Source organism: Pelodiscus sinensis, chromosome 5 (genome assembly GCF_052426305.1).
Source record: "Pelodiscus sinensis isolate ZL-2025 chromosome 5, ASM5242630v1, whole genome shotgun sequence".
Taxonomy (NCBI): domain Eukaryota; kingdom Metazoa; phylum Chordata; order Testudines; family Trionychidae; genus Pelodiscus; species Pelodiscus sinensis.
In genome coordinates, this window is record NC_143056.1 from 129,155,708 (window position 1) to 129,180,699 (window position 24,992).

At 59.7% G+C, this 24,992-nt stretch overlaps 3 protein-coding genes across 4 annotated transcripts; 1 reads left to right on the forward strand and 2 right to left on the reverse strand.

The window, feature by feature from the left end:
- Positions 1-2,381: 2,381 nt before the first annotated feature.
- On the reverse strand, positions 2,382-4,217 carry TIMM10 (translocase of inner mitochondrial membrane 10). 2 transcript variants are annotated; one of them, XM_075928608.2, is made up of 3 exons: positions 4,061-4,217; positions 3,607-3,697; positions 2,382-2,692 (listed from the first exon to the last, which is right to left on the reverse strand). In XM_075928608.2, exons 2-3 carry the CDS (start codon positions 3,675-3,677, stop codon positions 2,491-2,493), a joined length of 273 nt encoding a protein of 90 aa, XP_075784723.1. In that variant the 5' UTR covers positions 3,678-3,697; positions 4,061-4,217; the 3' UTR covers positions 2,382-2,490. The 2 variants fall into 2 exon arrangements, with proteins under 2 accessions (XP_075784723.1, XP_075784724.1); XM_075928609.2 differs by having other exon boundaries at positions 3,607-3,691; positions 4,061-4,209.
- A 3,944-nt stretch (positions 4,218-8,161) lies between these two features.
- On the forward strand, positions 8,162-14,962 carry SMTNL1 (smoothelin like 1). The gene is made up of 9 exons (XM_014571231.4): positions 8,162-8,315; positions 9,553-10,370; positions 10,576-10,708; positions 11,002-11,047; positions 11,211-11,378; positions 11,814-11,916; positions 12,743-12,894; positions 13,610-13,802; positions 14,807-14,962. Exons 2-8 carry the CDS (start codon positions 9,555-9,557, stop codon positions 13,752-13,754), a joined length of 1,563 nt encoding a protein of 520 aa, XP_014426717.3. The 5' UTR covers positions 8,162-8,315; positions 9,553-9,554; the 3' UTR covers positions 13,755-13,802; positions 14,807-14,962.
- Positions 14,963-16,183: 1,221 nt separating this feature from the next.
- UBE2L6 (ubiquitin conjugating enzyme E2 L6) lies at positions 16,184-21,105 on the reverse strand. Its single transcript, XM_075928607.2, has 4 exons — positions 20,955-21,105; positions 17,635-17,730; positions 17,296-17,482; positions 16,184-17,018 (listed from the first exon to the last, which is right to left on the reverse strand). Exons 1-4 carry the CDS (start codon positions 20,979-20,981, stop codon positions 16,864-16,866), a joined length of 465 nt encoding a protein of 154 aa, XP_075784722.1. The 5' UTR covers positions 20,982-21,105; the 3' UTR covers positions 16,184-16,863.
- Positions 21,106-24,992: the final 3,887 nt, after the last annotated feature.

Below are 24,992 nucleotides of genomic sequence, written 5' to 3' on the forward strand. Positions count from 1 at the left end.
TGATAAGCCGGGCAGAGACACAGACGGGGGGCAAACGTCGAGAGGGGGAGGAGGCAGCCCGGCGGGGAGAGCAGCTTGGGATCAGCGCTACCGGCGAGCTGCAGGCCCGGCCTACGCTAGGCCAGCGACCTGATGCTTTGGTTGGGGAAGCTGCATCTCCACTGAAGCGCCACCTGTTTTTCTAAACCCGCAAACCCTTCCCAGGGGCACTGGAGAGTAACTCTCCGGGGACGGCAAAAGGGGCGGGTGCAGACAAGGCTGTCTCATGCTACCCCAAAAATGCCCTGGTTTGGGTTCACCAACAAGGGGGCAACTGCCCCTGGGCCCGGTGATTCAAAAGGATCTGGGGCTCCCTGAGCCCACTGGAGCTCGGCGCCGCATGCTCTGGGCAGCTTTGGGGGCTGGCTGCCCCAGGCCCGCCCCTTCCACCTGAGGCCCCACCCCTTCCAGGAGTGTAGAGCTGCCCCCCTCCCCAACTTGCCTAGAGGCCCAGCAAGTCTGTCTCCCCCACCCCCCGGATTGTCTGTCTGTCTGTCCCCCCATCCCAGGGGTTGATCTGCAGACCAGGATCAAACAGGAACCAGCCCATCCTCAAGCTCTGGGACAACCCCGGCCCCCCACCTAGCAGCCAAAGATCTACCAAGTTGCATAGGCTGGAAGGGGAAACTAAAGGGGCTCTCAAACATCCTTGAACAGCGACCCCCTTCTGAAAACAAAAGTTACTCCACGATCCCAGGAGGGGGATGGACGGCTGAGCCCATCCCAGCTCCACTGCCCTGGGGCCTGTAACTTGAGGCCCCCCTGGCTGATGGCAAAGCCGGAGCCTGGGTCCCCAGATGGTAGGGCAGGCTCCTGACCCCCAGTGTGAGAACCCCTGAGACACATTCAGACTGGAAATGGAGCAGATAGGGTGACCAGCAAAAGGGAACAATCCCCCAAGTGGCACGGTGGAGTCGCCTTGTCTCCCTCATTGACAATGGAGCTGGGGTGTGTCTCTCACAGGTCTGCTCCAGTTCAAGCAGGAATTCAAGGAAGCCCTCGGATCTGCCTTACACAAGACAGCAAACAAGAGAAGCACAGCAGCCCCTTCTGGCTTTATACAGGACTCCTCCCTATTATTCCAGCCCATTCCTCTGGCATTTTCCCTGCCACGCAGCCAACACGAATGAAACCTCCAAAAGCTCAAGTCAGGAGTATTAAAAATAACTCCCAGCTGGTGCCTTTTAAGCCAACGTTGATCTCTAAGTAGCTGGGATGGGAGAATTCAGCCTCTGGCTGAACAGAGCTGCCATGTCATTAACCTGCGGTCAGCTCTCTGAATGAGGAGACAAAGAAGAGGAAATGACCCAATTAATATCCTGAGTTGTAAAACCTGTACCACAGCCAGGAGCTGTTAGACCAGCATGGTTATTAAAATCCACGAGCTCTGCAGGGCACCCTGGTGGACACACAAAGCAACAGCGGTCAGCTGTGCTTGCCAGGAGTTGGCCAAGGAGGCAAGCTCTTCACACGGGCATGGATCTGCAGCCACTGCTGGGGTGGGAGGCGATCAAAGCGGAATACCCTTCCACTAGGAGTTTGGGACAGGAAGTGCCAGGATGGCTGTGGGGGAGGTTATCCAAACAGGATCAGGATCCTGCCCGTCACACACTGCCTCAAGTGAAAGTGCCAAAGGAACTAATCAGTACAACGAAAGAGGGGTGGAGCGTTACAGAGCACCAGGGAGAGAGAGACACACACTTCCCCACAGCAGAGCACCTCCCCTAGGGGAGGGATGAGCAAACTAGGACCCACAGGTCACATCCAGCACATCAGACTTTTTCATCCAGCCCTGGAGCTCCCACCAGGGAGTGTGCTCAGGTGCTTGCCCCCTTCACCGTCTGCTTCCTAGCTCCACCACTGAGTCGGAGGTCAGAGCTGCTGGCAATGGAGAGGCGCCCATTTTTCCGCAGCTCCCCAATTGGCAGGGGCCCCTGGGCACACCCCTTTGGGCCAGTGGCCAATCTGCCACTGGGAGGAGGTCAGACCAACGAGCATTTATGGCCTGCCATACAATTTGCCTACTTAGATGCCTACAAGGTTTGCCCACCCTAGAGCCACGCTGGGGTACTGGCAGAGAAAAAAACAGCTAGATGCCAAACTGGCCTCCCATACAATTACTCTATCTTGCAGGAAACCACCCTGACTAACCCATTCCTTCCACAAAGCGGTAAAAGTACAGACGCAGCCTGGTAAATGGGGGGTCAGCTGGACAGAGCAGAACTGGGATCATATCCACTCAGGGATGGAGCAAGGCACCAGAGAAAAGGGTGGGGCAGAACATCCAGTTGGTATATCACAGCCCCAGGTCTCTGAACTGTCCTTGTAGGCACAGACCCAGCTCACATAAAGAGGTTTTATTTTGGGGTGGAGGCACAGGGGTGAGTCCAGGCTGCAGTGAGGGAGGATGCCAGGCCATCATGCATGCTGTCCATGTTCAAGAGGAAGTCCCTATGCCGGTCCTGCCCCCTGCTGCATCCTTTTCATCAGCTCTTCATCTTGCATGGAGAGCTCTGTCAGTTTCTTGCCCATGCGCTCGTGGATGTCCAGGTACTTGGAGACGCAGCGGTCCAGGCACACAGACTCCCCCTTGGAGAGCTCCGCCTCCTTGTAGTGGGGAGGGACGCACTTCCGGTGACAGGCATTGGTCATTCTGGGCCACCAAGGAGAGGGAGAGCATGAGAATCCAAAGGTGTCCTGGTGAACCTAGTCCTGCCTCCTCCCCACAGGCCTCCCTGCTACCCCAATCCTGGGCTCCCTCCATACATCCTGCCCACATTTATGCCAGTGCTCCTGAATAACAACGTGCTGTTGCAGCTCAGAGCTCTGCCAATTCCTCTCAATCCCGACCCGTGGCCTTTTGATGTTCCAGTCCTCAGCTCCAGCACACCCACCACTGTGCCAATTCCACTTCATTGTGACCCACATTCCATCTTGGTTGAAAACTCATCACTGATGAGGAATACACCACGATCCTAGGAAGTTGCTCCAATGGCTAATTACTCTCACCATTAAAATCTCACACCTTATTTCCAGTCTAAATGTATCTAGCTCCAACTTCCAGCTACTGGACCATATTAGACCTTTCTCTGCTAGACTCTATCTTGCAGGAAACCCCACTATTAAACATCTATTTCCCATGTAGGTACTTACCAACCGACCCAGCCAGCACTTAACCTTCTCTTGGTTACCCTAATGGGTTCCCAAACTGGGGGGCATGCCCTGTTGGTGAGGCGTGAAAAAATTCCAGGGGGGGAGTGGGGAGGTGACCCAGCATCCCTCCCCCCAATCATTTTTTTTCTCAACAAGTTTTGCTGCTATTTTTTGTGTGTGGGGGGGATTTTTCAAAAATCAAAAAGGGGGTATGATGCCGAAGTTTCGGAACCACTGCCCTACGCGAACTGAGCTCCTCGACGATCACTGGAGGGCAGGTTTTCTAGCCCTTCAGTCATTCTCCTGCCTCTTTCTTGGTCTCTCCCCAATTTAGAGGGCCCCTGCCGGCCTTCAAATCTGTGACCCCCCGCAGCATGCCGGGGGGGGGAGGGCGCTGTGATGAGGGGCCGTTACCTGTTGTACATGTCGGCCATCATCTCCACCTCCAGCTCGGCCGCCAGCTGCTGGGCCCGGAGCGGATCCATCGCGCCCGAGTGACCTGCTCCTGGGAACACAGAGTCTGTCAGGCCTGCCATGCGTGCCCCCCCCCACGTGCGGGCCCCGCCCCCGTGTGCCCCCCACGAACCCCCCACGTGCAGGCCCCGCCCCCGTGTGCCCCCCACAATACCCCGCCCCCATGTACCCCCCCGTGCCCCCCGGCCACGTGCCCCCCATGATACCCCGCCCCCCATGTGCCCCCCCCCCATGTGCCCCCCATGACCCTGCCCCCCATGTGCCCCCCACGTGCGGGCCCCGCCCCCCATGATACCCCCTTGTTAGCCCCCCGGGCCGATGTGCCCCAGCCAATGCAGCGGGGGGGCAAGTCCCTGACCCCCCCCGACTAGGGGCAGCCCCGAGCCCCTCTCACCCTGCGCGCTCCTCGTGGGGAGGAGTCGCTGAGCCCCGGGGTCAGAGGTCAGGGGTCAGCAGCCCCTTTCCCCTCCCCACGCTGCACAGTAACGTGACGTTCCCCCCGCCGCCAACCAGAAACATGCGGGGAACAGGTACTTCCGGTACGATGGGCCCTCCCCCCCCCTCTCCTCCGTGGTACCATAGAGTCAGACGCGGGGCGCCCACTTCCGGCTTGTGGAGGACTCCGCTTCCGCAGAGTGACCCGCCAGAGAGCGGGAGGGAAGGGGCAGGAGGCGAGAGGGGCCCGCTGCAAACCATAGAGATGTGCCGGGACTCCAGGGGAAGGAGGGGAACCCAATTAGAGCATAGAGCTGGTGGAGGACCGAGGCTAGAACGTACCGGATGTGAGGCGGGAGAATGGGCGCAGCCATGTTACCATAGAGTGCTAGTTGTTGCTAGACAAGCCAGGAGGTCTAATGAGCCTAGCGTAGCTGAAGGAGCAGTGCCCCCTCCGGTGGGGGGTGGGCGTTGCAGGGGTTCAGCCCCTTGGTGGGGCGCAGGGGAGGGAGAGAGGCCCCCAAAAGCGGGCAGGTTGGGATCCCCCGGGGCTTCAGGGACAGCAGGGATGGGACCGGCTGGGAGAGTGGGGGGTTGAATGGGGGTGATTGCAGTGGGGGCCTGTCGGGCTGTGGGGTGACAGGCTGTGGGGAGGGGTTATAGGGTGGGGGTGATTGCAGTGGGGCCTGTCGGGCTGTGGCGTGACACAGGCTGTGGGGAGGGGTTATGGGGTGGGGGTGATTGCAGTGGGGGCTGCGGGCTGTGGGGTGACAGGCTGTGGGGCGGGGTTATGGGGTGGGGGTGATTGCAGTGGGGCCTGTCGGGCTGTGGGGTGACACAGGCTGTGGGGAGGGGTTATGGGGTGGGGGTGATTGCAGTGGGGGCTGCGGGCTGTGGGGTGACAGGCTGTGGGGCGGGGTTATGGGGTGGGGGTGATTGCAGTGGGGGCTGTCGGGCTGTGGGGTGACAGGCTGTGGGGAGGGGTTATAGGGTGGGGGTGATTGCAGTGGGGGCTGTCGGGCTGTGGGGTGACACAGGCTGTGGGGGGGTGATTGCAGTGGGGGCTGCGGGCTGTGGGGTGACAGGCTGTGGGGCGGGGTTATGGGGTGGGGGTGATTGCAGTGGGGGCTGTCGGGCTGTGGGGTGACACAGGCTGTGGGGAGGGGTTATGGGGTGGGGGTGATTGCGGTGGGGCCTGTCGGGCTGTGGGGTGACACAGGCTGCGGGGAGGGGTTATGGGGCGAGGGTGATTGCAGTGGGGGCTGCGGGCTGTGGGGTGACAGGCTGTGGGAAGGGGTTATGGGGTGGGGGTGATTGCAGTGGGGCCTGTCGGGCTGTGGGGTGACACAGGCTGTGGGGAGGGGTTATGGGGTGGGGGTGATTGCAGTGGGGGCTGCGGGCTGTGGGGTGACAGGCTGTGGGGGGGGGTGATTGCAGTGGGGCCTGTCGGGCTGTGGGGTGACACAGGCTGTGGGGAGGGGTTATGGGGTGGGGGTGATTGCAGTGGGGGCTGCGGGCTGTGGGGTGACAGGCTGTGGGGAGGGGTTATAGGGTGGGGGTGATTGCAGTGGGGCCTGTCGGGCTGTGGGGTGACACAGGCTGTGGGGAGGGGTTATGGGGTGGGGGTGATTGCGGTGGGGCCTGTCGGGCTGTGGGGTGACACAGGCTGTGGGAAGGGGTTATGGGGTGGGGGTGATTGCAGTGGGGGCTGTCGGGCTGTGGGGTGACACAGGCTGTGGGGAGGGGTTATAGGGTGGGGGTGATTGCAGTGGGGGCTGTCGGGCTGTGGGGTGACAGGCTGTGGGGAGGGGTTATAGGGTGGGGGTGATTGCAGTGGGGGCTGTCGGGCTGTGGGGTGACACAGGCTGTGGGGAGGGGTTATGGGGTGGGGGTGATTGCAGTGGGGCCTGTCGGGCTGTGGGGTGACACAGGCTGTGGGGAGGGGTTATGGGGTGGGGGTGATTGCGGTGGGGCCTGTCGGGCTGTGGGGTGACAGGCTGTGGGGGGGGGTGATTGCAGTGGGGGCTGTCGGGCTGTGGGGTGACACAGGCTGTGGGGAGGGGTTATGGGGTGGGGGTGATTGCAGTGGGGGCTGTCGGGCTGTGGGGTGACACAGGCTGTGGGGAGGGGTTATAGGGTGGGGGTGATTGCAGTGGGGGCTGTCGGGCTGTGGGGTGACACAGGCTGTGGGGAGGGGTTATGGGGTGGGGGTGATTGCAGTGGGGGCTGTCGGGCTGTGGGGTGACACAGGCTGTGGGGAGGGTGATTGCCGTGGGGCCTGTCAGGCTGTGGGGTGACACAGGCTGTGGGAAGGGGTTATGGGGTGCGGGTGATTGCAGTGGGGGCCTGTCGGGATGTGGGGTGACACAGGCTGTGGGGAGGGGGTCATGGGGTGATTACATAGGGGGCCGGCTGGGGGTGGGGCTGTGACGTTATTTGCCGTAGGCTCCCAGAGTCCCCTGCCCACGGAGGCAGATCAGGCCAGGAGCAGAGCCTCCGGAGCCTGGGCACAGCCAGTACCATTGTGTCGGGCACCACCAGCCCCTCTCTCCCTTTGAGCCCAGGCAGGCAACACCTCTTGCCATAGGCCTCAGAGAGAAGGGGCAACACTATAGTGTGGACCCCACCGCCAGTGGGGCTGAGGTGGGCCCTGTCCGATCAAGCCCCATACACTTCATAAGTACACGCCCTAGCCTGGCTACCAGCCTTACCACCTGCCTGCCATTAACAAATGCATGGGACTCTGTGTCCTCCTAACAGCTGCTGTTGGCCTCTGAGCCAGCGATGGTCAGAGCCTTGTACTAAATACAGAGCCAGGCAGCTCGTCCTTGGCAGTGTGTGCACCTGCTTTGTCGTGCCCCGCCCCTGTATTACACATGGGGAAACAGGGGCAGAGACTCGCCCAAGTTCAGAATCAGGACTGAACCCAGTTCTCCTGACTCCCAGTTCCCAGCTCTACCCACCAGAGCAGCATTTCCCAATTTAATTTAGCCATGGAACCCTTTTAAACTCGAAAGAATTTTGCAGAACCCCTAATAACAGTCTAATAGATGGACATCAGCGCTGAGTAGTGACGTCCTCATCCCCACTCTCTCGCTAAGCTGGCATTACACAGGGACACTTATTGTGGCAATAAAATTAATAAATGCTTCAATATTATTTTTTTAATAAGAAAATGTTATTGGAATGGAATTTTCGTGCGGAACCCTTATTTTTACTTCGGGGAACCCCGGGGTTCCGTGGAACACCATTTGGGAAACACTGCTCGAGAGCATGCAGCCTTTGCCTTTAGGAGGGAGGCATCGGGTATGGCTAAGCCATAGATGCCAGGGGAAGGCAGGTAACAGCTGCAGAGGGAGCTGCCTGGGCACTGGATTGGGTGGAACCTGCCCTGTCTTTTCCTTCTGCCCCATTTATGACCATCTCGCACAACAGTGTCTCAGCCCCAGCATCTGGCCAGGCTGGTGAGCCAGGCCCCAGAGCTGCCTGCCCTTGAGGATGGAGACCAGTTGTGCTACCCTGGGTGGCCTGGATGTTCCCCAGCAGCATTTACGGGGAAGGGGGAGAGTCTCCTTCCTGATTGGCTGGAAAACTGAGTCCCACCTGTGCAGTGGGAAGTAACCCCCAAATCCAGCAGTGAAGCGCCTGCATCTCATGGGTTTGGGAGGGACTGAGGACCCTGCTATGGTCACCCACCTAGGGGTGCACCTGTAATTCCTAGGCCTGGCCACAGGGTGGCAGAGCTGCCTAAGTAATGACAGTACTGGGGGGAGGGGTGACGACAGCCCCCTGGCCCACACCCCAGTGGGAAAGAGACCCCTGGGAGCAGGGTGACCCCATGGCTCTGTTAGCTCCAGCTCTGGTGCCAAGCTGGACAGCTGGCAGCACCCTGGCATGGGGGAGGGGTTCCTATTGTAGTTGGGGTGGGGTCCCCTGTGGCCCACTTTCCCATTTGCCACCTGAAGGTCCCCTGCCAAGTGGGATCCTCCCATAACCTGTCAAACTCCTCCGGGGGGGTCACTCTGGGAGAGTGGATCCCCCCTGCCATTAGGGGAGGGGGCAGAGGAGCTGGCAGGGTGAAGGAGCATGAATGAAAGTGGCACCTGTTCCCTCCTGGTAAAAATAGGCCGTGCTGCTCCAAAGAGCTGTAACACAAAGCGCAGGACAGACGGGACTGAGCCCAGAACCAGCCTGTCCCACGGAGCAGCCGGCAGGTGGGTGCAGCCCTGCCCAGCACCCTGACTCCAGGGAGGGCCGGAGGGGTGGGGCATTGAATAAACCCCTCCAGTAGGGGAGCTGGGTGGGCTGGAGACACCCCCTGCCCTGGCTTAGGATGCCCTGGAAACACCCCCGATCCCTCTTCCCTTCCCCAGGCACTGGGGGAGACCATCTGTATCAAAGGCAGGTCGTGGGAGCCCAGGCCTGGAATAACCGGGGCTGTGGGGCACTGGCAAAGCTGGGGGACAGTCTGGGGCTGAGCTAGCAGGGGATGGAGGGCAGGATTGTGGGGCACTGGCAGAGTCGGGCGGAGCTCAGGGCTGGGCTAGTAGGTAGCAACAGGTGGGAATTGTGGGGCACTGGCAAAGCTGGGGCGAGCCTGGGGCTGGGCTAGCAAGGAATGGTGGGGCAGGGTGGTGGGGCACAAGCAGAACTGGGGGAAGCTTGGGGTTGCAGGCAGTTTACTATGGGGGGAGTATTTGGGGCAGCAGTTGGCAAATCCCTTGTTGCCTGGGTCTGGCAGAGAGGTAAATGTCAGGGGTATATTTAGCTGCTGAGGGGGGTCCCTTGTCCCCTCCTAAGACACCCCCCCCCCCTGCACGTTTGGTGCCTGAGTCAGAGGCCTGTTCCAGGCCCTAGGGATTGTTTACTCAGTGATGGGGAAGTGCCCCCCCTTGCTTTAAAGGGCCAGTACCCAGCCTGGCCACCATCCTGCCCGAGCAGGTTGTCAGCACAGCCCACCCCACTGGCCTCCCTGGCCACTTCCCCTGGGCCTAGGAAGGTCCTGGGGTATTTACTGCAGAGCCTCACCTCGCTGATGTGAGTCAAACTTGCTGCAGGATCCCGGGGCGCCTGGCACCCTCCATTCCCCTGCACATGGTCCCTGGGTGTAACCCTCCATTGCAGGGACTCCCTCCGGCTCCCCCACACCAGGGGCTCTGTCTGCCCCCATTCCCACCCCACCCCAAGGTGCCCTAATCAGTGTTCCCCCTCCCCGGCAAAGAACTGCCCTGGAAGTTAGGTAGGGCCCCACTATGCCAAGGAATGGTCAGCAGAGGGCAACCCGCCGCCTCCTACCCCAGCCATGCCAAGGGTGGGGCTTGGGGCAGGGGTGGACAGAGCCCGGGGAGGCTGGGAGGCCAGTCCCTGGACAGGTCTGTCAAGGGGCATTCACAGCCCCAGTCTGGATCCCTGCTGCCTCCATTTGACCACATGCTTCTTGTCTCCTTCCAGAGATGGAGGCGCAGGAAGCCACCCCCAACCCTGCACTGATGGCAGAGGAGCCCGGGGCCACGGCCAAGGAGGCTGAAGGGGTGGAGGCAGCGGGGGGCAAGGATGGGCTGGGGGAAAAGGGGAAAGCAGGGGATTCTGGGAGTGATGCTAAGCAGGGTGAGGCCAGGGAAGCAGGGGATTCTGGGAGTGATGCTAAGCAGGATCCTGAGTCTGGGGCAGCAGGGGATTCTGGGAGTGATGCTAAGCAGGGTGCTGAGGCTGGGGCAGCAGGGGATTCTGGGAGTAATACAAAGGGGGGCATAGAGGCCAATGGAGCAACGGATTCTGGGAGCGATTCTAAGCAGAGCAGTGAGGCCGGGGGAGCAAAGGATTCTGGGAGCGATGCTAAGCAGAGCAGTGAGGCTGGGGGAGCAAAGGATTCTGGGAGCGATACTAAGCAGAGCAGTGAGGCCGGGGGAGCAAAGGATTCTGGGAGCGATGCTAAGCAGAGCAGTGAGGCCGGGGGAGCAAAGGATTCTGGGAGCGATGCTAAGCAGAGCAGTGAGGCCGGGGGAGCAAAGGATTCTGGGAGCGATGCTAAACAGAGCAGTGAGGCCGGGGGAGCAAAGGATTCTGGGAATGATGCTAAGCAGGGTGGTGAGGCTGGGGATATTGGGGCTGGAGCAGAGGGGCAAGGGGCTGGGGCAGAGGAGAAGGCAGCAGTAGGAGGGGCTGAGCCTGAACCCCAGGAGGGGGCTGCCGGGGCCAAGCCAGAGAGGCAGGTGTCTGAGGAGCAAGGGGCTGGAGCTGAGGGGGCCAGCGGTGCTCTGGCCAGAGAGGTGAGTGTCCCCACAGGGCAAACAGGGCAATGGGGTGGAGGAGAGGAGGGAAGCCCCTCACATCTCCCATGGGGCTAGCGTGCTGGGAAGGTGCTGCGGGTGCCCCCGAGCCCTCCCCGTTGCCCTGGGCCACCAGGGGGTCGGGGACTCATGGGATTTGGGGGGCAGGGGACTGGTCCTGTTCAAGGGCTTTGTCCCCTCCCAGGGGCACAGTGGGAGCACCTCAGAGGAGCCGCTGTCCCCAGAGACAGGAGGTGAGGAGGAAGAGTGGGGTGAGCCTGCACCCAGCCCCACAGGAGATGCTGCCATCAGGGTGGAGACGGGGGCTCCCCAGCCAGGTAAGGCCAGTGGGATTGGGGAAGGGGAGACTCCAGGGAGGAGACACCCCCACGGCATCCCCACGGCACAGACATACCCTCACAGGGTCATTCCCCAGCAGAGCCCCAACCCCTCATCCAGGATCCCCCCCCCCAACACTGCCCCCACTCTCCTCATACAGGGCCACCCCCCTCTGGCACAGCTCCTGCCCCCTCACACAGGGCCACCCCCCAGCACAGCCCCACCTCAGATATACAGTTGACCCCACTGCAGTCCCTGCTTTTAACATCAGGATTTTGTAAATTCCTTTCAGGAGGCATCTCCCAAGGCCCAGAAGCCCCTCCCGATGGCAGTGCCAGGTAAGAGCAGCCGAGTGGGCACCCAGTGCCAGGATAGGGGACTCCTGCCCCAACACAGCACCCCCTGGTGCCAGGTTGGGGTACAAAGGAAGGCACACAGCCACGGGTTGATACCCCCTCTCTTCCTGGCCCATTCTCTGATCCATCCCCTCTCTCTTTGCAGCACTGGAGGGGCAGCCCAGCAGGACAGCGGGCCGAGCCCCGCACCTGAAGGAGCCACGCCCCCCAAGGAGAAGCCGAAGAGACCGGCCCTAGATCGGAGGGAGTTGACCCGACCCCGCCTGGCACCCAGGGCCCAATCCCGCAAGGCCATTATGGAAAAATTTGGGGGGTGTGCAATCCTTTATGAAACTGACCAACCTTCCTCCTTCGCACCCGCAGAGTTACAAATGGGCCAGCCTACAAGAAAGGGCGGAGCTTGGAGGATTATCCCTGGTTGGTCAACCAATGAGGGCCATCCAGGGCCATTAAAGAGCAACATGTCAATAAGGGACATAGAGAGGGACAAGCAGTCATCTGTGGAACTCCCTGCCACTGGATGTTAGGGGCAAAGCGCTTGGAGCAGCTAGTGTGACACCAAGGGTACACGGGCGTTAATCCCTTCAGCTCCTGGCCCCATGCAGGTTCAAAGGGCTGGTGGGACAGGGAAGGAAGGCCCCAGGCTGGAGGAGGGAGTGGATGTGGGCACTCGCCACTCCAGCAGAATATGCCTTGTCCCTTCTCTCTGTGACACCGTCCCCTCTATCCCACCCCATGCCCCCTGCAGAGCAGCCAGTGGCCCTGCCCCCAACATCAAGAAGACTGGCGGCGCCAACGCCATCAAGAACATGCTGCTGGAGTGGTGTCGTGCCAAGACACGTGGCTACGAGGTGAGAGGTGGGCGGGGGCGAGGTGGTGCCCAGCCGGCAATTCCCTCCCCTCAGACACACAGAAAGCCTGCGGGGCGGGTAGACGCTAGCCCCCCTCTCTCCACACAATGCCTTTAGAGATTGAGGGGTGCCGGAAGGAAAGGGCAGGGGTCCAAGGGAGCCCACCAGGCTGGGCACACTGCCACCCGGATCTTCCAGGGGGCCAGATGGCACAGAGAGGCAGGCAGGCTAGCAGCTGGGGAGCATTGGGGCAGGTGGCTGGCACATCAGGTTCTACCATCCCCAGGCAAGTGGCTATTGCCTCTCAGTGGTTCGTGCCAACAGCCTGAGACCCCCTGGCATGGAGAGGACAAGCAGGAGAGCGCCCCTGTGCGCCAGGCAGGCCTCTGCCACGCAGGGCATAGCGCTGTCACCCTGCCACTGTGGAGACGGCCAGAGAACACAGCCGCTGGGCAATGTTCCCTTTAATGTCCCATCCATATGCGGAACTTTTCCATCCATGTGCAGAATAATTTTTCAATGCATTGAGGCACGTGCTACTGTGCACCCGCAACAGAAACACAAACCCAGCTGTGGGCGCTCTGCTAATCAGTTGGGCAGCACTGGAATCTCTCCTGAGCAGCCACACAAGCGCCCGGATTACAGGGAACCCTGCCGCTGGCTTTCTACCCCCGCTTCTCTTCTGAGTGGTGGGAGGAGGGCAGCCTCCACAGACAGGCACCACCAGACCCTGCAGTGCCATGGGGAAGGAAGGCCAGGAAGGTGACCTGCCAGCACATGTGGGGCTGACCGGCTCTCCCTCCCTGTGTCCCTGTCTCACTCCCAGCACGTGGACATCCAAAACTTCTCCTCCAGCTGGAGCAGTGGCTTGGCCTTCTGCGCCCTCATCCACAAGTTCTTCCCGGACGCCTTCGACTATGAGGCCCTCGACCCAGCCAACCGCAGGGAGAACTTTGCCCTGGCCTTTGCCACTGCTGAGTGAGTGTGCTCCCCTCCCCCCACACATCCCTAGGGCGACCAGCCCCACCAAGGGAGGGACCTCTGCCACACAGCCAATTTGGGGCTTGGAGGCAGGGTAGAAATCAGCAGCTGCCCAGCAGGGGGCACTGTGACACCAAGCAGAAGCAGAACCTACACCACTCTCCAGTAGGAGGTGCTGTGACACCAGGGCGTGACAACACCTGCATGGCCCAGCTCTGCCCTCCCTGGTGAGGGAGGAGACTGTACTGCCCAGCCCTCCCCAGCGTGAGGCGCTGTGACATCAGAGAGTGGGAGGAGCCTGCCCAGCCCTGCTCTCCCCAGCTGGAATTTCCAGTGAGGCTGGGTGGGATGGGGTGCAGCAGCCCACCCCACCTCAGCTCTGCTATAGGAGGCCCGGCTGGTGCCACACCCAGTAATTCAAGCCCTTAGCTAATTACCCTGTGGCTCCCAGGCACTCTGCCCCTTGTTCCCCACCCCCGGAAGTAGATCTTGAGCCCTTCTCTAGGGCATTAGCTCTGCACTCACCCGCCCTTCACCCCCATCCACTGCCACGACAGGCATCCTGGGCCACTCCCCCATGGACAAGGCACCTTTGCTTGCAGAGAGGCCCTGGCTGGGAGCAGGGGGCCTTTGGGGGGAGGGGGAGAGTCAGTGGGCTGTCTATAGAGCAAACCAGGAGCCCCTGGCTCAGAGCAGAGCCCTTGTCCGGCAGGCAGCACGCCGACTGCGCCCCGCTGCTGGAGGTGGAGGACATGGTGCGCATGAGCGTCCCGGACTCCAAGTGCGTCTACACCTACGTCCAGGAGCTGTACCGCAGCCTGGTGGACAAGGGGCTGGTGAAGACCAAGAAGAAATGAGGCGGGGGCAGGGGCCACCCGAGAAGCAGAGCGCGCCTGACAGCATTGGTGAGGAGGGGCCGCCTGGCCGGTCAGCCTGGGATAGGGGGGCCTGGGCCCACAGAGGGGGTGCTGGTGGGGATAGGAGCCCTCATCTTCCCCTCATTGCCCACATGGGAGCCGGAAGCTCCTTGGTGCCATGTCCTCCCAGAGGGGCAGATCGAGCAAGGGCAGGGGTGGTACTGCACCCACCCCTTTCAGAGCCTTCACTGGGGCCCAGCCCCCCAGGACAGCACCACGGCCCCATTCAAACAACTGGGGGGAAGGGCTCTCCAGGAACACACAGACTTAGGCTCCGTAGCTCAGCCAAGGGCTGGGGACCTCCCTGCACTCCTCCCCTCGTGGGCGGTGCATGAACCACCAGCTGGGGTAGACTAGCTCCCAGCCCCACCCCTTCCACCACCGCCTGTGAGAGCCCTGAGCACCCCAGGGCAGCCAGGCTAGCGCCCCCAGCCCCAGCTGCTGCGAGGGAGGGAGGCTGGGGCCACATTGCCGCAGCACACCAGGAGTCAGGCAGCTCAGCTGCAGCCTGGCCGCAGTGGAGGCAGGGAGCCCGAGGGCAGAGCCACGCCTGGCTGTTTGGGGAGACACAACCCCCCTCCCATGGGGCTGTGGGGGAGCGTTCAGCAGGGCAGCTCCAGGGGCATCTTCTCTCCCCTGTTGAAGTAAGGCAGGGGAGACGGGTCAGGACAGATTCTTTCCAGTGGAGCCTTTTCCATGGAGACTCCCCTTAAAAACCCGGTTCAGCCTCGTGCCCAGCGAGCGGCCTGCTGCTAGGCAGACCCACTACGGGCAGCATGCCCAGGCCTGGTCCTTGCCCCCTCTCCCAGCCCTGGGTTCCTTGGCTGAGGTTGTCCCAGCTGCTGGAAGGGCAGAGTGAGTGCCCCACAGGTGCCAGCAGGGCCCTTCAAGGCAGGGGTCCCAAAGCCCCCAAGGCAGGGGTCTCAAAGCAAGCCACCCTCCATAACTTGGACATTTGACCCCTGCACTACTCACTTCCCTTCTCCCCACAGGTCTGTGCTGGCACTCCCCCCCCACAGCCTGGCATCTCCTCTGCTGATAACTCCACCCCACCCCAGCCAGCAGGAGCTCTGGCTCAGAGGGCAGGCAAGGTCCTGGCAGATCCAATAAAGCAGAACTGCTCCAAGCACAGGCAGCCACTGGGTGGTTTCTTGGGGGCTCCATCAGCACCAGCCACATTCCTCTGCCAGGGCCTGAGAGGCGGGTGGTGGCTGCAGCCAGCCAGGTGAGATGCCCGTCGGCAGCAGAAGACACCTCTGCAGCTTGGCAGAGCCTTGGCACAGCTCTGCCAACCCTGCAGCAGGTGCTCAGCAGACCAGACCCTTCCCCCTTCCAGCCCTGAACTACTGGCCCCGTAGCTCTGGGCTGTCCTCTCATGGCAGAGTCTGGTTAGTGCCAGATCATGGATCCTGCCCCCCGCACTCTCCCTCCGGCTACATCTACACTGTCGCCTTTTTCTGGAAAAGCTCATGCAAATGAAGCGCCAAGTGGAATATTGCCATGCTTCATTTGCATAATTAGCAGCCACTTTTGCACGAGAGCTGTTCTCTTCAGGAAGACTGGCTCTTGCGCAAGAGGGGGTTTTGCGCAAAAAGGAGCCGTCTCCACAGCTCCTTATTGCACAAAAGTGGCTGCTAATTAATTATGCAAATGAAGCGTGCTGTTATTCCACTCCGTGCTTCATTTGCATAAGTTTTCGGGAAGAAGGCTACAGGGTAGACGTAGCCACACTGACTCCGGCACCCAGCTACTTCTCCCAGCTGCAGGGCACACGGGTGATCAGGGCTGGTGGGAGCTGGGATCTGGAGACACAGGGTCAGGGCACTAAGCCAACCTGCCTTTAGAACAGGAAGTGGAGTGAACCATACCAAGGGGGGAGGGAGAGGCAGGATGTGATCGCCCAAGCTGGCAGGGGCTCGGACACCCGCCTGTGGGATCTTTAATAGGCACACGTGGCCAAGGGTTTTATGTTCCCTGTGAAGGCAGCTCCCAGCACTGTTGGGGGGGGGGTGATTTGGGGTCACACACGGCTCTGGCAGCTCCAAGGCCTGGCCTTCAACCGGACTGGGGAGAAGGGAAAGGAAGCCTGGGGAGCTGGCTAGGAACAGGACAGGACCCAGGGCCCTCCCCCTCCGGTGCGGAGCTTGGGGCAATAGGACTGGTTCATTCTCGGGAAATCCCACCTCAACAGGGGAGGGTGGGTGTGGATGAGGTGGGGACAGCAGGAAAAAGGAGGAATCTAGAGATATTCAGACGGTCCCTGGGAATGTTGCCCTCCCCCCCCCCCGCCCCCCAGGCTGGGCAGGGAAGGCAGCTGTCTGGGAAATCAACCAAGGCGGGGGACAGGCGCAGGCCACAGCACCCAGGAGTGGTGGAATCATGGTCCGTTTTTATTGGCCAGAAAGAGGAGGTTATTTCTCATCTCCCCCACCAAAAGGCTATTTTAAAAAACATTTGTCATCACATGATTTCAACCCAGAATTGTCCTCCAGCCTGACCCCTGCACGCAGCTCCGGTCACCTGCTCTGCTGGACCCAATGGAGCATTTCACCCCCCACCCCATTCACATCCCTGTCGTCTCTTCCAGTCTGTATGGGTCTGGGGGCAGGCAAGGCAATTTGGGGCTGCCGTGCCCTCCCCCACAAAGCTCTGGGCTGCCCCTGGGCTTTGCAGCTGAGGTTTGAAAGTGCCAGGTGACAAACCAAACCAGGATGGACAGAGACAATGGGGTTTGTGGTGTATGCAGGGAACAGAAAAGCCCATGCACCCAAATTCAATGCCCCACCCACCTGGGCTTCAGGCCTCCCCCCCCCAAGTGAGAACAGTGTCAGCGAGGTGATGGGTACCCCCTTAGTCCAGGCAGGGGGTGGGGCACATGCCCCAGAACGCCAAGGGACCCACTGCCATGACGGCAAGCAATGATGGAGGAGCCACCTTGGTCCTGCCCACCCCACTACACCTCACCCGCTGGGTGCAGAGGCCCCACCCCCACCTAGGGAAGCTGCACCCCCCCCCCAGGAGCAGGCAGGGGCTGCAGAGCAAAGGCGGGTCACTCGCAGGGCCGCTTCTCGCTGAATTTGCGGGTGTGATCCTCGGCGTTGCGCAGGAACCGCTTGGGGTCCTGGCTGAACTCCTCGGCCAGGTCGGCGCGCAGGGGGTGTTCCGGCTCCGGCTCGTGCACCAGTGCGATCAGGGCCTGGATCACTGCAGCAGGAAGGAGGGGTCAGCGTGGCACGAAGGAGGGGTCAGCGTGGCACGGAGCAATGCAGGAGGCTGCTGCCCCACACCAGCTCTACCACCACCAGCCGCTCCGCAGGGCACCTGCCTCACCTACTCATGCTAGCCCTGGCACCCCTGCTGCCCCACACCACCGTCCTCGCTCACGCCTGCAGCTATGTGGCTGCCACCCTTGCTGTCACCCCCGAACCTCGTGCTTCATGGGCTCCCTGGAGGCGTGTATGTGTCACAGGAGGGCACGTACCTTGATCCGCCTTGGTGGCGGGTTTCCAGTTCTCAGCGCTGATGATGGGCAGGCAGACCTGCCCCTTCTCGTCCACATTGGGGTGGTAGATCTTTGTTTTGAAGGTGACCTTGGGGGGCTTGAAGGGGTACTCGGCTGGGAAGCTGATCTCGATGCGGAAAGCGCCTTTGTTGTACGGAGGATTGTCCTGGACACAGGGCAGGAGAGACTGGGCAGGAAGCTACAGAGCCAGCAAACATCCCAAGGCAGAACTGGGGGCTTGCCCCCATCTGAACCCAGCGCAGACCCCCTTGGGGCAGGCAGCCCCTGCTCCTCCCATCTCCCAGTCTCCACACTCACCGGCAGCAGGAGCGCCTTCCACAGAAGAACGTTGGTGTCGTCCACCTCGATGTCCTTCAAGCAGCGGAACCCCGACCTCTTCAAGTCATCCAGTTCCTGCAGTGGGGCAGAGCCCAGCTATCAGGACTCCCACCTCAGAGCTGCCCCCCAACTGGCCCCTGCCTTTTGCTCCTAAAGTTGCCACCCCTACTGGCCTCAGATTCCCACCTCTCCAGCAAGCCCCAACCATCCCCATGGAGCAGCATGAGCCAAACCACCAGTGGCACCAACTCAGATCTTTGCAGGGGGGATTCCAGATCCTGTCTCCCACACCCTCAGCAGGGACCCACTCTAATGCCCATTCGTCACCCCTTCCACTGGGTAAATTTAGGAGCGTGGCCATATGGCAAGGCTGCTTGTGATTGTGAACACTGGGTCAGCAGCCTTGGGGCTCAATTCTGGTCAATGTCTTGCGTTCCTGAGGCTTATGCTTCAGGGTTCAGACACTGGCAGGGGCCAGGAAGGGCTACCCCCCTCCTTCCCAATGTATTCTGTAAGAGTTTTTTCCCTTCATTTGAACCATCAGGTATGGCCACAGCTGGAGATGGGACACTGGACAGATGAGTTTCTCAGGGGCTTGGCCGGCTGGGTGCTGCTCACATGCTCAGGGTTTAACTGATCATCATATGTGGGGTCAGGAAGGAATTGTCCCCTCAGGTCATACTGGCAGGGACATGGGGGGTTTCTGTCTTCCTCAGCTGACTTGGGGGATGGGCCACTTGCTCAGATGATTGGACATCGCTCACTTCATCATTTCCCTGCCATTGTAAGGGTCTCATGCACTGCTCCCTCCCCGTCTCTTCCTGGGACACCTAGTAGCAAAGCCTCCTATAGGCTGTGATATTTTGATCTCATTTTAGTTGTTGGGTTTAGTGGGTGGGTCAGTCTAGATGAACTAGTGGTCCCTTCTGGCCTTAAACTCTATTACTCTGACCTGGCGTCTCCCTTGGCCTTACCCACCCAGTAGGTGCTGCCAGGAGTCCCAGATTGCCCTGCTCTCTGCTGTTCAGGAACAGAGTAGCCAGGCACCAGGTCACAACACCATCTGGCCAGCAGCCCCTCCCTCTGGACGGGGCAGGGGGAGAGGGGCAGTCAGATCAAATTTGGGTGATACTGTGACACTGGGTGTGTCAGGCTGCAACGTCACTCAGTCCTCACTGGAGTGGCTTAGGGCATACAGCATTTGCCTGGGTGCAAGTCCCTCCCCCCACCTGAAGCCCCACTCCACCCTGTGAGGGGCTAGACATCCAACACAGACTGCTCCAGGAATGCACTTGGCACCTGGCTCCCATATTAGGAAGGCAGGATAAGGGACCCACTGAAGGTAGAGACATGGGGTGGGTTCTGAGGTGGCCTAGGGGATGGGGCCTTCACTTGGGGAGCACAGGGTGGTGGGTTCATGTTTCACCCCCCAGCGGCAGCCCCAGCCCAGCCCTCCCCATGGGAGCAGTGTTGGCGACAGAGGGGCAACACTCTGGTAGCAGCTGTAATGTTTTTGTGTGGGAGCATTGCTCCCAAGGGGCTGGCCATTGCTCCGGGACCTACAGAGCATTGTCCACCAAGGTGTTGGCACTTGCACATTAGGCAACCGCCTCAAACCCTTGCGATTGGCACCCCTGAGAGCCACCCTCCCTTGCCTGTTATCTCCCCACAACCTGGCCCCAGCAGCCAAGGGCAGAGCTTAGCTCCGCCCACCTCTGGAGCTTTTGAATCTTTCCCATCCCCATGCAGAATATTTGTAGCATGCACCAAGGCAGGTGCGGGTGTGCACCACCAATCGAAACACAAACCCAGCTGTGGGTGCTCTGCTATTCAGCGGAGCGGCACTGAAATCTCTCCTGAGCGGCCGCACAAGCACCCAGGTAACAGGAAACACAGTGTCGCCCCAGACTCATCTCTCAGAAACACACTGAAATGGGGGGGGGGGGTGCACTTCCTGCTCCCAAAGGCAAATAAGCCACAGAGCCGCCTACTGCTAGCCACCCAGCTACTCACCTCCCCTAGTGGGGCATCCCAGCTGATGAAGGACCCTCAGGCTACATGGGGGTTCCCCACCCCAAGAGATTTGCTGTCTCCCGAAACAGGTCGCTCCAGAAGCAAGAGCCACTCCCAGGCTGGCCAGCAGCCCCTGACAGCCACACCTCCTGCCTCTGGTTTCCCAGAAACCATCCAGGGACTTCCCCAGGCAACAGCAACAGAAAGTGAAAGCACCTGCCTGACCCTGGCACTGGCTCTGCTTCCTCTCCTCCTGCCCTGTCCTGCTTCAGCCCCCAACACCTCACCCCCAGCTCCCCTTCCATGGCGAGCTGCAGCTGCTCCCTGTAAAGACGCTACAGGGACTGGATCCTTTATGAAGCCAATGTTGCCAAGGCCAGCATAAGGCATTCGCCCAGGCAAACAGGGTGAACTTCTGGGCCAGCCCTTGGCACCTCACCCTAGGGAGCCCCCCTTGTGATTTCAGTATGTTACAAGCCAGGGTTTTATTCAGGTCGGATGGGGCTGGGCAATCAGATGCCGGCAGAACCAGTGACTCTGCCACACCCCCCTTTGCACAGGTATTGCAGCTGTACCTCTGACCAGGCAGGGTGCAGGAAGGGCCGGTGTGGCAGGATGGGGGGGGGGACCACAGGGAGGGGTTCAGCCCATTGCAGGGAGCGGGGCCCTCGGTGCCACTGTGGGACCAGGAGGGACCCCAGCCCAGGGTGGGTCCAGCAGCCCAAAGGAAAGCGAAAGTAACACAAAGTTCCTGCCCTGGGCTTAGCTTGCACCCCACACCCAGCCCCCATATCTCCCCCAGCCCTGCCCTGCACCCACCCCCCACCCCTCCCCCAGCCCCACACCCAGCATCCCCATCTCTCCCCCCCCTCCCACCTCTCCCTCCCTGCCCCACACCCAGCACCCCACCTCTCCCTGCCCCACACCCAGCACCCCAGCCCCTCCCACCTCTCCCTGCCCCACACGCAGCACCCCTAGCCCGTCCCACCCCTCCCTGCCCCACACCCAGCACCCCACCTCTCCCTGCCCCACACCCAGCACCCCACCTCTCCCTGCCCCCACCAGCCCCTGCCCCACCCCACCCCTGCCCCTCCCAGCCCCCACCTCCCCTGCCCCCACCCAGCACCCCACCTCTCCCTGCCCCACACCCAGCACCCCTAGCCCCTCCCACCTCTCCCTGCCCCACACCCAGCACCCCTAGCCCCTCCCACCTCTCCCTGCCCCACACCCAGCGCCCCCCCGCCCCACACCCAGCCCATCCATCCCTCACCCCCTCCGGCCCGCACCTTGCCCACTCTCCTGCTCGCCGCCATCTTCCCGGCCCGAGCCCAGCCCAGCCCGGCCGGCCCAGCGCGGAGCAGCGAGTCTGCGGGCTCCGCAGGAGCCGCCCCGGGGCCGGGCAGCGTCAACCTGGCCCCGCCCCCGGCCCCGCCCCTCCCCTCCCCGCCGAGCACAGCGAAGGGGGCGGGGCTAGAGCCAGCGCCCTCCTCAGGGATCACAGAGACGGGTGCTTGGCAGGCTAGAGCGCCCCCGGCTTGCTCAGGGATCATGGAGACGGGGTGTGAAGGGGCTAGACTGTCCCCAGGCGTCTTCAGGGCCAGGGATGAAGGACACGGCGTGTGGCTGGGAGAGAGGCGTCGTGTCCGACACGCACGAGCCACCAGCCACGTGCGGCTGTTTGGCCGGCTAGTTCCCTACAGCAGGAGCCACTATAGTGGCCTCCTCAGGGGATCACAGAGATGGGGTGTTGAGGGGCTAGAGCGCCCCCTGGCCTCCTCAGGGATCACAGAGATGGGGTGTTGAGGGGCTAGAGCGCCCCCTGGCCTCCTCAGGGATCACAGAGATGGGGTGTTGAGGGGCTAGAGCGCCCCCTGGCCGTCTCAGCGATCACAGAGATGGGGTGTTGAGGGGCTAGAGCGCCCCCTGGCCACCTCAGGGATCACAGAGATGGGGTGTTGAGGGGCTAGAGCGCCCCCTGGCCTCCTCAGGGGTCACAGAGATAGGGTGCTGAGTGGCTAGAGTGCCCCCTGGCCTTCTCAGGGATCACAGAGATGGGGTGTTGAGGGGCTAGAGCGCCCCCTGGCCTTCTCAGGGATCACAGAGATGGGGTGTTGAGGGGCTAGAGCGCCCCCTGGCCTCCTCAGGGATCACAGAGATGGGGTGTTGAGGGACTAGAGCGCCCCCTGGCCATCTCAGCGATCACAGAGATGGGGTGTTGAGGGACTAGAGCGCCCCCTGGCCATCTCAGCGATCACAGAGATGGGGTGTTGAGGGGCTAAAGTGCCCCCTGGCTGTCTCAGCGATCACAGAGATGGAGTCTTGAGAGGCTAGAGCGCCCCCTGGCCTCCTCAGGGATCACAGAGATGGGGTGTTGAGGGGCACCTGATTGAAGCCTTTGGGAGCTACCAGAATAGCGATCATGTCCAACAGTGGAACGGGAAGCCAAGGAGCAATGGGAAGCTGAGCAGGGGGCTGGTGTTGCAGAGGTTAGCTTGTGAGCCAACAAGTGAAGAAGTTTAAAGTCAGGCATGTTGGTGGATTTTCAGCAACTGCTGCTGATCAACAGTCACACACACGCTTGTTGGAGATGAAACCCTGACATCATGTAACTTCGATATCCAATCCACCTGCTCTGATATTAACGCTTGGCAAACGTTCCTGAAGGAGCCTCCTGGCTGGGAATCCATTCACGGGAGATTTGAATGGATCTGAGAAAACACCAGCCTACTCTGGGAAATTTGCAGGGAGACATAGAAGTGATGACCATCCATACATCCTTCACATTCTCTCTCAACCCTTCTTTTTCTTCCTGCCAGCTGTTATCTGAACTAGGGCACATTGCTGTGTTGCCAGCTCTCCCAATTTTCTCACAAGCCTCCCAACACTTAGGCTGCATCTAGACTGGCAAGTTTTTCCGCAAAAGCAAGTGCTTTTGCGGAAAAACTTGCCAGCTGTCTACACTGGCCGCTTGAATTTCTGCAAGAACACTGACGATCTCATGTAAGATTGTCAGTGTTCTTGCGGAAATGCTATGCTGTTCCCGTTCAGGCAAAAGCCCTCTTGCACAAATGCTTTTGCACAGGAGGGCCAGTGTAGACAACGTGGTATTGTTTTGTGCAAAAAAGCCCCGATGGCGAAAATGGCGATTGGGGCTTTCTTGCGCAAAACCACGTCTAAATTGGCACGGATGCTTTTCCGCAAAAAGTGCTTTTGCAGAAAAGTGTCCATGCCAATCTAGACGCTCTTTTCCGCAAATGCTTTTAACGGAAAAACTTTTCCATTAAAAGCATTTGCGGAAAATCATGCCAGTCTAGACGTAGCCTTAGTGTGTTTTGAAACCTGCCGCTCCTGGAATCCTGTGATTAAGTGACAATCTCAGATTCGAATTTCTAAAGATTTTTCTTTTCTTGATTCCGAAGGAGACCTGAGACCAACTCTTTCACAGCCCAGCTTTATCCCGGCAGCAGAAAGCCCCAACTGTGACTTGCTTCCAACTCTGGGCCCAACCAGCATTTAATGTAGATTGGGCACCTTATACAATATGATGAGGCTCTCTGAGTTTCACCAAATCAGACATCAGGCAGGTGTGCCGACTCTGGACAGGAGGGAACTCACGCTCCAGCTGTTCACAAGCTCTATCAAGCTCTATCTTTGAGCTCTTCAGGACTTCCGAGTTTTATTGTGTCAATGACTCACTCCTGAGCCAGACCTGTTATATATACAGTGATATCAGTTAGGGGGCATGACTTTCTCTGACTGTTGTTATACTAGTACAGCCACTAGTGTAAATACTGGCATAAGTTTTTAATACTGGTGTAGTTTTTAATCCCTTCCTGTACAGGAATAGGTGTAAGGTGTGCACCTTTATACCAGTCTATACTGGTAGAAGCACCTTCATAGTGTTTGACCCTAAAAAAGAAGTATTCCTCTCTCTGTGGTTTCAAATCCTTTAAAGAACCAAACCCGGTTACCGAAACATAGGAGTGGATATAAACTGTATATCTGCTACATATTTGAGAGAGTTTGTGTGTGTGTCTGTTTGTTCAAGAACTCCTCCTAAATGGTAAGAGTTAGGACCAACAAATTCAGTGTACAGCTTCTTCTTATTGTAACTTAAAAGCAAGGCCAGGGTTTAGTTGTGCCAGTGTACCCCACACACCCAGTGTGGTTCACCGTGCCATGCAGACACACCTCAACCACAGCAAAAGTTAAGAACAAGAGATCTCTACAGCATGGGCTGGGAGCCAGCTGGCCTTTTAGTTCAAAGGGTAGAGGCTCCTTTACCAGGCCTGCACAACATACAGCCCGAGGGCCACATGAACATAAGAACAAAAGAACGGCCGTACTGGGTCAGACCAAAGTCCTTCTTGCCCAGTATCCTGTCTGCCGACAGCGGCCAGCACCAGGTGCCCCAGAGAGGGTGGACCGAAGACAACGATCAAGTGATTTGTCTCCTGCCATCCCTCTCCAGCCTCTGACAAACAGAGGCCAAGGACACCATTTCTATCCCCTGGCTAATAGCCTTTTATGGACCTAACCTCCATGAAATTATCTAGCTTCTCTTTAAACTCTGTTAGAGTCCTAGCCTTCACAGCCTCCTCTGGCAAGGAGTTCCACAGGTTGACTACACGCTGTGTGAAGACAAACTTTCTTTTATTAGTTTTAAACCTGCTACCCATTAACTTCATTTGGTGTCCTCTAGTTCTTCTATTTAGGGAACTAATAAATAACTTTTCTTTATCGGCCCTCTCTACACCACTCATGATTTTATAGACCTCTATCATATCCCCCCTCAGTCTCCTCTTTTCTAAACTGAAAAGTCCCAGTCGCTTTAACCTCTCCTCATATGGGACCCGTTCCAAACCCCTAATCATTTTAGTTGCCCTTTTCTGAACCCTTTCCAAGGCCAAAATATCTTTTTTGAGGTGAGGAGACCACATCTGTACACAGTATTCAAGATGTGGGCGTACCATAGTTTTATACAGGGGCAGTAAAATATTCTGGGTCTTATTTTCTATCCCTTTCCTAATAATTCCTAGCATCCTAACATGTGACCCACAGGGATTCACTGTGCGGCCTGTGCCAACTATGGGAGGCGCGGCCCCATCCAATCCGCCGGCCAGGTGGAGGAGCGAGCGTCGCCGGGGAGGGGGAAGTGTGGGAATTCTCGCCGCTGGGCTGCGTGCATGCAACTCCAGCACAAGGAGGTGGGGCACGAGCCAGAGGGCGGGATGCCGGTAGACTCCAGTGACCGCCAGATTCAAAAAGGCAGAAGTCAGCTAGGGGAAGGGGCTTGTGCTGAGGGAAGGGGGGGCAGGTCTGGA

Coding starts and splice junctions, on each gene's coding strand:
- SMTNL1 (XM_014571231.4), top strand. CDS start 9,555: ATGGAGGCGCAGGAAGCCACCCCCAACCCTGCACTGATGGCAGAGGAG. Junction 10,371..10,575: donor GCGGTGCTCTGGCCAGAGAG/GTGAGTGTCCCC, acceptor GTCCCCTCCCAG/GGGCACAGTGGGAGCACCTC. Junction 11,048..11,210: donor CCTCCCGATGGCAGTGCCAG/GTAAGAGCAGCC, acceptor CTCTCTTTGCAG/CACTGGAGGGGCAGCCCAGC.
- UBE2L6 (XM_075928607.2), bottom strand. CDS start 20,981: ATGGCGGCGAGCAGGAGAGTGGGCAAG. Junction 17,731..20,954: donor CGAGCAGGAGAGTGGGCAAG/GTGCGGGCCGGA, acceptor GCCCCACTGCAG/GAACTGGATGACTTGAAGAG. Junction 17,483..17,634: donor GGAAGGCGCTCCTGCTGCCG/GTGAGTGTGGAG, acceptor CCCTGTGTCCAG/GACAATCCTCCGTACAACAA.
- TIMM10 (XM_075928608.2), bottom strand. CDS start 3,677: ATGGATCCGCTCCGGGCCCAGCAGCTGGCGGCCGAGCTGGAGGTGGAG. Junction 2,693..3,606: donor ATGGCCGACATGTACAACAG/GTAACGGCCCCT, acceptor TTGGTGGCCCAG/AATGACCAATGCCTGTCACC.